The sequence below is a fragment of the Pyxicephalus adspersus genome, chromosome 3 (assembly GCF_032062135.1).
Source record: "Pyxicephalus adspersus chromosome 3, UCB_Pads_2.0, whole genome shotgun sequence".
Classification (NCBI taxonomy): domain Eukaryota; kingdom Metazoa; phylum Chordata; class Amphibia; order Anura; family Pyxicephalidae; genus Pyxicephalus; species Pyxicephalus adspersus.
In genome coordinates this window covers 54,425,883-54,440,090 of record NC_092860.1, presented here as the reverse complement: position 1 = coordinate 54,440,090, position 14,208 = coordinate 54,425,883, and the positions used below count along the sequence as shown (strand labels likewise).

Sequence of the window (14,208 nt, the reverse complement as noted above, 5' to 3'; positions counted from 1 at the left end):
GCCCTTATACCCCATTACTGTTATTAAGGTCCTGGTGTGAGTGCTAGTATTATACTGGACTAACAAATGCAAACAAACAGTTAAAGTATACATCAAAAATGCCCATGTTGAAACTAATTAAAAGTTCTCTGACATTCTCCATCATCTTATCATAAAAAGGATGACTAATTAATCAATCTAAATAATAAAATTTAATCAATAAATAGTCAAACACTTATATGGTTGTTTTCACTATAGGATATCAAAATCTATTTTTACTGCATTAGAACATTGTAACTAAATGAAACAGAATGTACTGACTTGTTTTTCTAAAAAAATGCTTAAAAAGGAATACAGGAAATAGGTATAGACTATCTGGGAGGATCTTTAGTGGTAAATACTGTCAGTACCAGCACACCTCCCTTTTGCTGCTCCTTGGTCCGCAGTTAATAAATAACTGGACTTCACATAATACATTCAGATAACAGAACTGGAGACTAGAGCGCCTGTCAGCAAAATATGGGCTGAACCAGAAGTTATGTACGTAATGCTTTTCTCCTTAGTACTGGCTGACTCTAAAATTTCAAATTAGGAACTCTCAAAATATGTGTCTTAGAAATATTCAAAGCAAGGTAAGACAAGAAAGTTACCTATACCTATCCTTTCATTTTCATTCCAAGCCTATTTTCACATTGGACTTTTAACTCCTCAAATAATAATAGTGTGAAATGGTATTTGTTATATAGCATATATATTTTAGTTGAAATAAATCTGTTCATTTTCAGTCTAATGCTGTATGCTGTAATGGTGGTGTGATTGTATTTTTAGTGAAAACATTTGAGGCATCGGTTTATCTAGTGTGTATGTAATATTAGAGAATATCTATAGATTATATTTAATGTCTTCAAACACCTATGTGATTGAATGGTGGTCGAGCCTGTGTTCCCCAGGAGGCCACCTTTGTCTGGTGGTTACTGCTTTGTACCGTATTTCACAATGACATGAGCTCACCAAGTTTCCTTTAACTGTTGTTTTTTCTTGTGATAACTAGTGAGCAGATACAGACTGCAGTGGTGCTGTTGACTATTATAAAGAGAATTAGCCTAGATTGAACTTTTGCATGAATTAGAAGATTAGAATTTAGCAGATTCATGAAAAAAATTACTTTTTTAGGGCCCACCTGCTTTCCATCGACTTGTAGGAACATTGTACTGCCTGTCTGTCATGTCGTGCTAAGCAAATAGACAGATATTTACTGATTAAATATGGGAACTTAATATTCCCAGGTGGCAATCGTACCTTTTTAAATCCTAAAAAAATGCAGTTTTCTTTTTTGTCTTCACATTTTTTTCAGATTCTGTGTTGCATCACAGTGCTGCTGAATTTCTACAGCCAGTTTTCTGCCTCTTCCTGCCTCTATAAAGGCACTTCAGTGATGAATACATTTTATTTTTCGGCCAAATTTACTGATGGTGGCAACAGTGGAGCAAAGTTACATAATGTGTGTTAACATGGCAACTTGTTCTCCCTATAACAAGTCAGCGGTACAGAACACAATTAGGCTGACCTTCCAACTAGCCTCTCTATTCCCCTCAAGTGTTCCTTTATATTAAATCAAAAGTATTTTCAGACCTAAACTTATAAAAGCTGTAAATGATTTTAATATGTTGTTATAATTGACCAATTAAAAGAAAATGGCAAAAAGAAGCACTTGTAGCCAATCACTTTTTGTGTATCACTTTTTGGGATCAGTATCACTGGAGGTGTGATAGGGAGTGTATCTTATCCTTATACTTTTTGTATAAGGTGTCTTTCTTTGTTATCTAAGAAAACTGGAAAGTAAAGCTGCGTACACACGGCAAATTTTTCTCGCCCGATAATCGGTATCGGCCAATTATCGGGCGAAAATCTGCCGTGTGTACAGTCGGTCGTCGTCCATCGTCCGACGACCGTCCTGGCGGATCCATGGACGATGGACGACGACCGATCCTAATGAAAGGGAAGGGGAGAGCGCGCAGCAGGGTGCCGCTCCGTCGCTCTCCCCCTCCCCTCTCCATAGAGCATGAACGGTGCTGTATGTACAGCATCGTTCATGCATCTTGCAGTCTTTTCTCGTTGGAAAGGATCGTGAAAGATCCTTTCCAACGAGAAAAATTGCAGGTGTGTACGCAGCTTAAGTTTGAATGATCTGATTGAGGTTCTGAGTATTGTCACCTTACAACCAGAAGTGACTGACCAAGGACCTTCATGGCAGGATAACCAGGTATTATTTTAAAGATGCAGATTTCAAAACGGTCAAATTGACCTCAGAAATTACAATAATATGCTGACACCTATTTGAGATTTTTCTCTGTATAATTGTATGATCACACTTTTATTGTGTGGGTTTTTTTATGTGCTTATTTATATGTTGATGTAATGGATATTGGTTATTGCTTGCTCTATGCTTGAATGTTTTTTCTTTATTTCGGTGTAATTATTTGATCCATTTTTTCATGCTAATACTATGACGAAGCACAACATAAGAAGCACAAAGCACTATTGTGTTTAAATTATTTTTTTACTTTCCAGACCTCCTCTGTGTGTGAAGAGAAGGTACGCATACCACGTGGTTCATAAACTAGAGCAACTTCTCCTTTGGGACATGGAAGCAGAAATGAAGTCTACAGATACACATCAGCATCATTTCAGATGAAGTCACACACATTAACATGACTGCGATGTCTTCTTACCCTTCACATGCAGAGAAGAAAAAGAACAAAAAAACAATTGTGGGATCATCGGAAACGTCAAATTGGGGAGACGCACCAAGTTTCTCATTTGACTACTATGATCATGATGCTCGTAAAAAGGTTGGAACATTATCAGATCAACATGATACACAGTATCAGGAACTTAGCAGTATAAAACCTGTCCGACGCTTCATTCCACACTCCTGGAAAAGACTTTTTAGGAAAAGCAGGAAAAAAGGAGAATCTTTTGCACTAAAGGATTTAGAAGGTGCCCACAACTCACCACCAGTTACTCCACTTCTAAATGATAGTAGAGACTCCAGCCTTGAGAAGAAAAGTGGCATTCTCAGTGCATCATCAAACAGTGTTAATCCTGCTTATAGTGTCAAAAAAAAGAAAACTCCAGACTCTCTGGAAAGGAAAAGTCAAATAACCTCAAACTATGGAGAAAAGGTAGAAGCATACAGCTTAAAATACTCCTACATGAAGTCCTGGCCTGGTTTGCTCAGGATCCTGTCTGGAGTGCAGTTAATTTTGGGTGGTATGGTGTTTGCCTGCACATGTGCCTATATCCAGAAGGACTACCAGTGGTACAATCTCTTTGGTACTGAACTCCAGAGAACATTGCCTGGTGGCTACAGCTATTACGGTCCAATGACTCCATTTGTGATGATTGTTGCCAGTTTGGTTTGGCTGGTAACTTTAATCTTGTTGGGGTTAGGTTTAACCATGTACTACCGGACTATTCTCCTTAACTCTCATTGGTGGCCTCTCACAGAGTTTGCCATCAACGTCATCATGTTTCTTTTGTACATGGCTGCAGGCATTGCTTATGTCAACGATCTAAATCGTGGTGGCCTCTGCTACTCTGTGTTTGCTCTCAACCCTCTAATGGTGGCATTCTGTAGGCTGGAAGGGGGTCAAGTGGCAGCCATAGCTTTTCTCTTCTTCAACATGCTTCTTTACATGTTTGGCTCTTTGGTCTGTCTCAAAATGTGGCGACATGAAGAGAGGCGAAGGCAGGCTGAAAAGGTTAAGGTGAGGGGATGGATTCATGTCATAGCTGATCATTTTATTTTCCCAGATAACTTCCCTCACATGTTCCTTTGTTATTCATTATGTTATTTAGCCATATTTTAGTCATAAGCTTTTCTCCTAAATTAATTTGCACTAATAAGATTTATTTCATTTGTCTTAGCTTTATTATTCTATTATATTATTTTTTTATTATATTTTATATTACATTGGTAAAATAATCTTTCACTAGTGTATAGTAAAAAACAGCAGGTTCACATAGCATTTAGTCATATATTAGCATTCCAACAAGCTCTAGGATTTTTAAAAGGAAACCTAACCCATATCATGAACATGTTGCTGTTTTCTGTCCTCCAGTTCCAAGTGTCACATGCGAGTATGCAGAGGCTCATATGTCTGTTCAATAAGTGAAATATAGGGGACTGCCATTGAATACCACTTTGTTTAGGTGCACAAGGCTATATCGGGTCACCCATGGTGGGGTATGCTGCTTCCGGGCACACAGAAACAGTTTGCTGTGCACCCGAGGGCTGCCAGACACATGGTTTTACTAGACATCTCAAAGAGTCCATAAAGAAGCTGTTCTCTTTTTTCTAGGAACATTAAACTGTTGTTACTATTTCAGTTATAGTTTAAAAAAATACCATATCCATCTAATTCATAACAACTCAAAAATCAACACAAAGTAGAATAAATTCAAGAAATAGAAAAAGGCAAGAAAAGTGTTCCAGGTGTTCACTGCTTAATTACATTTTTTATTCACAAGCATTAGAGCAAGGTATTTGCTTGTTGTAAATCTGCTGTCTATGCCATTTTGTGAATAAAACCTACAGTTAAGCAGAAAGTTCATGAAACACATTTTTGTTTTGGAAGTTTTAGATTAATAGGAAATAATTCTGTAAGTGCATTTTTGTGCACCGTGAGCTCTATTTACTTTTACTTTACTGTTCTGATTTATTGACCTAGTACTGCAGGCATTATTCTTCATTTAACTCTGAATATGTGATCCCTTAACCAAGAGTTGATTGCCAGGTATTAACTGTTGACACGTAAGCCTGGGTATAGGGACATTGCATGCATGGAAGGGTTTTTTTTCTTTATCAAATTCTTATCACCATTATAAATCAGTGAATATGCCTTTTACAAAACATCTCCTGGTAGTAAATAAATCACTCTCATTTAAATACACACATTTAATTCGAAGATAAAGTGTATGTTTGGTGAATCCTAAGTTCACTACCTTATGAATATACCAAAAAGTGATGTTAATATTATTGAGGAAAGAGACTTCCTATCCGGTTTTCTGATTAACAAACTGTTCAGCCACCTCCTACCTACTGTATTTCCTGCCTTCATTGGCTGATAATGTATTTTTTAAACATTGAAGAATTATTCATTTAAGCATAAAGTTATAAATATACTAAAAACTACAACTAAGGTACAAATCCGAGGGCAATTCAAACTACTGAATTTCCTATCAGTTACCATCTTGAAATGGAATTATACATTAAAAAAAAAAATGGGCGAAAAAATGTGTGAGCAGACAAATTGTTTCAAGACCTTGCCTGTCCCCTCTAATAAAACATACTTACCTGCCTTCTTCTTTGTAAAAATACACTGAACTGCACATTGACCCCGGCAAACCCTGTTACAAGGAAATAATTATTGCACGCAGGAGTTACTTTATTCTGGCCTGGCCAATTAAGATGACCAGAATCCAGAAAAAAAAGGGTGAAGATGGGGGTGCCAGCACCAGAGCAAGGAGGGGTGAATTTGCTTAAAAAACTGTGAATAGCCAGGTCAGAGTATTTTACTGCAAAAAGGATATTGCAATAAATGTCCCTACTGCAGTAAACAACATGCCTGCTTACAATTTATTTTGAATGTTTGGTTCTGCTTTATTAAAGGGGGTTAACTTCCCACACAGGAACACAGACAGCAAGAATAAATCGACAGAGGCACTCAAACCCTTTCCTACTTTATTCAGAACTATAAAAAAATGCCTTTACTCATACTTTAATATATGAGAAAACATGGCTATCCATAATATGAATGGTAAGCGTGGATTTTAAAAGGTTCTAATAATTTGAGCTTTATTGTCTTTACAAATCACCTAAAAAAGGGATTATCACTCACCAAATACCCAATTATAAATATATGCAGCTTTTGATTTCTTTATTCATATGAACCATGGCATGGTGTGCAAGACCAAGCCATTTTTGTATTCCAGACAGAGATGATTCCTCTAATAAAGTCTCCCAAGAGTTTTTATATAAAAGTCCACACAGACCACTGCGTCATAGCATCTAGTTAATAATGGTCGTAGTGGAGAAATAATGCTTGCACTTGAGTATGTTTGCCATGATAGACCAATGTTTGGCTGTTGCAAAAGCATAAATTTGTAAATTATTGTTACTTACATAGAACACATACAAACTAATTTAGAAATTGTTTTTTTGTGAACCATTTTTGCCTTTTTTAATGTTTTATTACTTTGCTAGATAGTTTTATGTCTCCCCTTCCTGTAATATTTTCTTTTCCTCCACAGAGAATGGACAGACCAAGAAGAATAATCTTTCAAGATGAAGTTCAGCAGATAGAAGACATGAAAGGAAAAGTCACAAAAACTATCCATTTCTCAGAGAAAGGCAGTGACTCCGGAGCTCTTAATCGCTCTATTCCCACAGGTCACCGGCCAAAGCCTCATGTGGTGCCGGATTATGTTTTGTAAGTGTCTCATTTTTCATTATAGATTTGCATTAGTCATATGATGCACATACTTAGGAAAATTGCACCTTAATGTTGTGTTCCTAATTATAAATATAAAGACTGTTCAAGGGGGGTTAATATTGAAACCCTTTAGTATCCTTCACTATTCCTATATTTTGAACATGACTGTAAAAAAAATCATATAGTTTATACCTGAAGGCTTTGATTAGAAGTATAAAGTTAAATTTAACATTAAAAAGGATTCTAGCCCCTGTTTGGTTTTAACTGCTATCTGGTTCTCCATTTGAGAAATGTACCCTCACTTTCTATTCTGATGACATACAGGTATTGGGGAAAATTTGTCTCAGGAACAGAAATAAAAATCTGACATGGATTCCAACCTTGCTCCACTCTTTCAGGTCAAGTTTTAGGTCTTTCAGTGTCTGATACTTTCTTGGTAAAACATTTTCTGCAGGATAGGAAGGGAGAAGGAATTTCTTTAAGCGGAACTAAACCCAGTCATTACTCACCTGTCTCTGTTCTGTCATGGGCACCGCCATCTTCTCTTTTTCCCTCTGTATCCCAATCTTCATCCATCTCGATTGGCTTGGCCAGGATGGTGTAAGTCCTGTGTATGCAAAATTTGACAGCTGGGTCATGCAGGTAAGAACAGTTAGTGCAGAAGGGACATTGCCAGTCCTCAAAGTGGGACTTTAGCTCCATTTCCAAAGTCTATCAAAAACTAAGAAAAAAACTTTTAGTTTGGCATACACAATATCAAGAAGACTGCTAGTCTTATGAGATTTGGAGTACAATTTGTTACTAATGTGTTTTCCTTACCGTTGGAGGCTTTGGTATGTGGAAGCAAAGCCTTGCCTGTACCATGATGGTCTCCCTGACACAGAGACAAAGTTAAGAACAATGAATGGTAGGTCAGTAACTGGAAAATATTTTCTGCTTCTATATCCCATACTGGTAACTGACTGGTAGTCTTTTGCTCTCTGCCTGCTTTTTTGGATGACAGCCTCCAGAGTTTGGTTCCTGGAGTTTGCTATGGGATTCTACACAGAATAAATAAAAGCAGTTTTCTAGGAATATTATTAATTGTGAATCAAATTAAAGTGAACCTCAATTACAACCTGCACATGAACTGTTGTTCTTTGGGTGAAACCTGTTGCACTCAATAGTTGCGCTTTGGCATGGATGAATCTGAGTGCAAATACCTACACTTTGAAGGTTACCTACCCTCTTGGACATTGGCAGATAGATGTGTACTGACATAACAAATTGCCTAGCAGGCTGTGCTCTTGTGACATCTCCACTATGTCAGATTGGTGCATTTTAGGAGTATTAAGCTCCTTTTTTTCCAGATCTGATAGATATTCTGGGCCTGATTTATTAAGGCTCTCCAAGGCTTGGAGAGAATACACTTTCACCAGTGAAGCTAGGTGATCAAGCAAACCTGAAATGTATTTCTTCAATGGCATTTGCTATTTGCTAGCAAATGCTTGGAATCCAGGACCAGATCTATCCCAGGGTTGTTGGATCACCCAGTTCACTGGTGAAAGTGTATTCTCTCCAGCCTTGGAGAGCTTTATTAAATCAGGGCCTCTATATCAATCCTAGTTAATCACCATTATCTACAATCAAATGATTAGATTATTTTTTATACCACACTTCTTTGTAATGATGCTGGGAACTACCGAGTATAAAGGATTCACTTTCAGCAAAGAAACTGATCCATATTTGACACATTACCTTTGTAGATGTTTAGAGTATTTCACAACATACTACTTGGAATTAGGAACTGTAATTTTACACAATATGCAGTTTGCATATTTGTATTTATTCATAACAAAATGATTTTTGGCAAAACTGTGATGTTACAAGTACAAAGGAATAAATGCAGCCCAATATACCATGGTAGTAAAAAATACCTTTATTGGTAAACTTTATTACAAATGCCTGATTTATCTCAATGTATTGAGAAACTATTTTTTTTGTTACAATTTACAAGTACAAGAATACTTTTTTTTGCTAGAAATGAAAGGTTTACAGGGGTTAATTGTAGCAAGTGGATGTGTGCAGTGCTGACTGTGTGAGATTCCCTGTGTGTTGCAGAAAGTATCCAGATATCCAGAGTGTGGAGGAGCGGGAAAAGTATAAAGCCGTTTTTAATGACCAATATGCTGAGTATAAGGAGCTTTACAGTGAAGTGAGAGCTGCATTACTGAAATTCAAAGAGCTGGATAGTATGATGGAAAAAATAACTAGTGGACCTCAAAGTAAGAAGGTGAGTCCAAATAAGGGTCATTCTATTATCTCTTAGGGTAGCCTTGCATGTTTGTTCCAATGGGATATCCTGGTTTTACATCTGTGTTTTTTGTTTTTCGTGTTTGAGAAGTGGACTCTTCCTCAATTTTTTCTCAAGAGGAAAAAAAAAGGAAAGGGAAGGAAAGGAAAGGAAAGGCACCCATCAAACAGAGAGACGTTTTAACATATCAGTCGTCATTGCCCTCCAGTGTAAGCCCAGTTCTCACAGGCCACATCTAAGCCATATATTACCATGCATACACATACGTCAATGTAGAGCAAATGTTGACCCTTTGCCACTGTAGCCACCACCATAATACTCTACAATGAACCCTGTTCTGTCTCTTTTCTCCCTACTTTGCAAAGCTGACCTGGTTACCAGTTTGAATTTAAAAATGACCTATCACCAAAACTACAATTTTAGATGACAGGAATGCTGCTCCCCTACATTTTTAATTTTTTGTTGGTGTTTTTTTTTTATTTTTTAAATACTTCTGTAAAAATAGTAACTCTCGACTCCCAGAACTATTGGCATGACAAGAGAGAGTAAAGGGTAATCCTACAGCTTCTTATGTCACAAATCCCAGGAGGCTGTGAGATTATACACAGGGCTATGACAAAAGTGCCCAATCTCAGTCTGTGCTTGCATGAGATTGATCATCTATGGGCATTCCACAATGAGATTGGTGATCTTTTTTGTGGTGTGTCTGTATGGAATCTTGCAGCCTCCTGGAATATGTGACATAAGTATTGCAGGAGGCTACGTTTTTTTTTTTTTTTATGTAAGTGAGGAGCAGTCTTATTACCCAAAATTTCATTTTTGGTAATAGGTTAGCTTTATGTGCGAAAAAAATTATTGCATAATCCAATTATGACATATGCGGATACTAATAAACTACATGTTGTATTTTGTCAGAAACCTCCAGCTACCTTGAATAAGAGGTCAGTTTAAAATGTTGCTGCTGATTAGAAGTCAATATAGTATCACTTCTGAGCAAAGGGACAACGACTGTCAGGGATAATAATAAAATGTCTAATCAGCAGCATAATATATATGGATTGGAATTATGTATGGTGATTAGTTATTTTTTTAAAAATCTGTGCATTTGTAGCTTGTTGCATAACTTCCTGAAGCATGTTCCCATTCAAATTAATGGTGCATCAGGACACATTTATTTTAGACCTGCATTTATTTAACAAATATAAGAAGCCCAAAAGCATAAAATAATGTTCAGCAAGCATGTAAAAATTGTCTCGCTCACTTACCAGCCAGCATGCACACACAAAAAAAATACTCAGTTTCTTCTGTTTTCATTGAAAAATGTTTTAGATACATACATTTGCAATATTATGTGGAAGCCACATTGGTCATACGCCTTTGTAAAGTGTGAGCCCTAGATTACTAAAAGAGTACCATCCTGGAGCATACATAGCAATTAATAAATTAGAACAGATATGCCTGGAGGCCACCCACTCCTCTTCAAGATCATTGATCCTTTCCCTTACACACACAGATCAAATCATTTTCCAGCTGTTTTTACTTAATGCAGCTTGTGCATATTATGAAGGGGGTAATTCTTTTCTATATCCAACTGTATATGTTTTTCACACCAAACTATTGTAAATGTAGTATTACGAAAACATTACATATGCTGGTAAATGGCTCCTAATGTATCTTCCTGATGCATCAGCATTACAATACCCAGTTATGTCCTGCCATACATAGTCGTCTACTGTAGTACTTTGTTAAGTGACACTTTGGTGCACACAGCCTTTTCCAATGAGTGGCTGCCCTAACACAAAGCATTCTCTTAAATTGTCAGCTCTTCTGGACAGGGTCCTCCCCACCTTCTGTGTCATTATTTGTCTCTGTCTGTTGTTTGCAACCCCTATTTAATGTACAGCACTGAATATTATGTTGGTGCTATATAAATACTGTTTAATAATAATATAATGGTGCAAGATAATGCAAGCTAATAAGTTGTATGGTATAGGCACCACAGATGTGATGTTAACACCTGAGTGGTGTGAATAGAATCCCTAATAGAAAAGCCTAATTTGCTTAATTTCATTCTCAGACATATCTTTTATACATTACAGGCACCAGATAGGATCAAAGTCATTGCTGCAAAATATGAGAAGAAAAAAAATGTACGTACATGCATAGAATTTTCACAATTTGCATCATGCCTAGTTTTCAATTTTACGGGACATATCTATTATTTGAACATTTAACATTAGCACACAGGACAAAAAAATACTTCTTTCTTAAAAAAAAAAAACGATACTCAGCATTATCACAAGGTCTCTTGATTCCCAGGAAGAAGAACAAATTGATCTCATACCATAGTTCCTATCATTTAAAACAAAGAGTGACTTGTTATCTCTGTTTTGTCAGAAGATCAGGACAATCTGTCCCAAATTTTGCAATACTGACCACGTTACGCTAGGTTATTAAACACAATGTTATTAAACACAAAAGGAGGTAACAAAGCAATACACTTTGGATTAAATCTGATGTGTACCTTCCCTGGTTTAGCCCCCCCCCATCAAAATGTTAATACAAATACTAAGTAAAATATACCATGGGTAAGCTGCACTTGCTCACTGTACAACCCCAGTTTAGCTGGCTTCTGAGCATGAATGAATTTCCTCACACATGCATGGGTGTTACATGAATCCGGCCCGGCCAACCAAGATGGCCAAAGAACCTGAAACCAAAAGAGAACGAGCATGGGAAGAGCTGTGTTGTTAGTGTAACAGTGGGGATCATTCCCATTGGCTGGTGGTTGTTTTGTGAACAAAACAGGAATTCAGAGGAACTTTGTCCAACATGAGGGAAGGCTCTACTTGGACAATTGCCACCAGGACAAAGACAAAAATATAACTGCATATCTTCTAACATACCACTATTCGATCTATAACCTTTACACCTACTATACATCGGGAGAGCAAAACACCTTACTGTATGACATAATTTTGTAATAATATGATCCACAAAAAAAAGAGAAGAGTAGAAAACACATTGTATGTTGTCTTGTAAAAGATTTTGGAATAACAAGTAAAATATTATGTGCCTTTGAATATGACTGATGCTAGAATGATTCAAGGGGGCTGAACAGTCAACATTCCTAGGAAGGTTTGGTCAGCTGACTCTTCAAGCTTGATGTGCCATAATTCTTTAATTACCCCCTGTTGTTTCTCTCTTTTCTCCAGGATCCTGCCTTCAAAGAGAAACAAGAGCGCTGTGCCTATTTAAAGGAGAAACTCAGCCACATCAAGAAGCAAATTCAAGCCTATGATCAACGTGAAGGATCTGTATATTTCTGAAATAAGACACAAATCCACACAAACTACTGCAAACCATTGTACATTTGAGCCAAATAAACAAGTTATCCTAGAACGGCATGCCAAATTCACAAAGCCATAGTGGTTTACTAATAGAATTTTTTTGTAAAGTAAGTTGAACTTACTCTAGTTACTCAGTCATGTACAAGGTAAGTAAAAAAAAAAAAAAAAAGAACAATTGGTAAATTTGGAGTGGACACAGCCAACCCCAAAGTCTTTTCTCCTGAATTGAATAATTGCCAATTTACTAATCAATTTCAGCTGGAGTCTAATTGCTAATGACAACCCAGACCATTCTTTTACTCATTTTTTTATTCAATCCTTATGTTTCATTACTTTCTGAGGAAACTGTAGGCTGAGATAAACTCATTCTTTTATACAATTTCAACGGCAAAGCATATCAGCGTGACACAAACAGAGTTAAACTCCAGAGCTCACCGTGCAATTAAAATGTTCTGTATAGTTTAGGATGAATAAGTGTTTATACATTACTCCTTATTTATGTATATAAGTATATGTATATAAGTATCTCCTAGCAATTCTATTGTAGTACCATGTACAAATTCAGAATAGCATTATTTTCACTTGTATAGGCTTGGTGATTTGTATTGTAATTTTTAGACCAATGTATGATGATTTATTTATGACTTTTCTCTGAAGAGCTTGTTACTTCATGGACAGTTAATATAATTCTGCAACCCATCATATTGTGATTTCACCAGACTAATACTGTAATGCAAGGAAGTTTAGACTGTTCACATGGGAAAGTAAATACTGCAATATTCTGGAAAGTCACCTTGCAAAGAATACCAAATTGTACACAAATGTAAATGTAAAAAAAACGCATGATTTTTACTTATACATGATTGGATGCCTAAAGACAAGGGTGCATCAGTTTATTCACTAAGCTAAGTAACTTATGCATTGTAGGGTGATAGTTTATTTTGTTTAGTGGAAAATCTAACCTCCTTTAGTAAATTGCCCCCTATGAAGTTAGGATTTACCACTTTCATTTAGCATTATAGTAGTAAAGTGCTGGTTTTAGGCAACGCTTTACAAGCCGCTTAACTCCAGGAAAGCTTAACTCCAACACAGCCTAACTCCAGGAAAACTGATACATGGACATAAAGAAACATTACCTGCCAAAGCATTTGTATTTCTGTCCATTTAGTTTTGAGATTTGCATAGCTTTGTTTATTAGGGAATCAATTTTCTGTTGCATTTCAGTTACCCTACTGGTGTCCTCACTGCTACCAGCCTGTGCCAGGACAGAGAAGGAAATAACAACTCACTAACAAGCGTAGCCTGCTTTCTCCTACTGTCAGCATGTTTCTAGCAACTGTTTAGCTGCTTGCCTTGCATCTCCCTCTCACAGTCCTGTTTATCTAAATAAAGAACTGCAAGAGAACATTTAAAAACAATAAATATCACAAAAAGTTCCAACGTATTATTTTTATTTAATAAAAGTTTTGCAGTATTTTATATCCTTTTCAAAAAAAAGTTTAATAATTTTCCAGTTTTAAATGACAAACATTGTTAAAATAAACAACAAGAAGGGAAAAGGAACATAGTATAAGGGGGGCATCAACAATAATTATCATTTCCTAACTGTCTAAACTAGCCTAGATTTCCATATTCAAATAAAACTTGAGAACTATTAACTACGCATTGTTATCTATACAAAAGGTTTAATCAAGAGTTTATATAACATAATCATTCTTCAAATCTTTCAGGTGCCATAACTCTATGTCAGAATTATCTCAAGTAACCAGGAGTGGGGTATTAAACATAAGGGAAACAAAGAAAAAAACATCTGAGGGAACCACAGAAAAGAAAAAAAGGAGGTGGGGGAGTTATTTGGGGAAACCAACTGGAGGGGGTTCTACTCCTAGAGATTACACATTGCCAAATTCAATCCACGGGTCCCATGTTCTATAAAAGTTATTCAGGTTGTTCTTAAGCGTACATGTCAATTTATCATTAATCATTATCCAATTAATTTTATGTTTAGTAAAATCAAGAGGAATATTAGAAGCTTTCCAACAACGTGCAATTGTGTTGTGGGCTGTTAGCACCATGTATTTAACCAGTC

The 14,208-nt window shown here is 36.5% G+C and overlaps 1 protein-coding gene across 2 annotated transcripts; it reads left to right on the top strand.

Moving 5' to 3' along the window:
- Window positions 1–452: 452 nt before the first annotated feature.
- Window positions 453–13,555, top strand: OCEL1 (occludin/ELL domain containing 1). 2 transcript variants are annotated; one of them, XM_072404692.1, is made up of 6 exons: window positions 453–611; window positions 2,551–3,164; window positions 6,295–6,473; window positions 8,577–8,748; window positions 10,869–10,919; window positions 11,985–13,555. In XM_072404692.1, exons 2-6 carry the CDS (start codon window positions 2,691–2,693, stop codon window positions 12,096–12,098), a joined length of 990 nt encoding a protein of 329 aa, XP_072260793.1. In that variant the 5' UTR covers window positions 453–611; window positions 2,551–2,690; the 3' UTR covers window positions 12,099–13,555. The 2 variants fall into 2 exon arrangements, with proteins under 2 accessions (XP_072260793.1, XP_072260792.1); XM_072404691.1 differs by having other exon boundaries at window positions 2,551–3,749.
- Window positions 13,556–14,208: the final 653 nt, after the last annotated feature.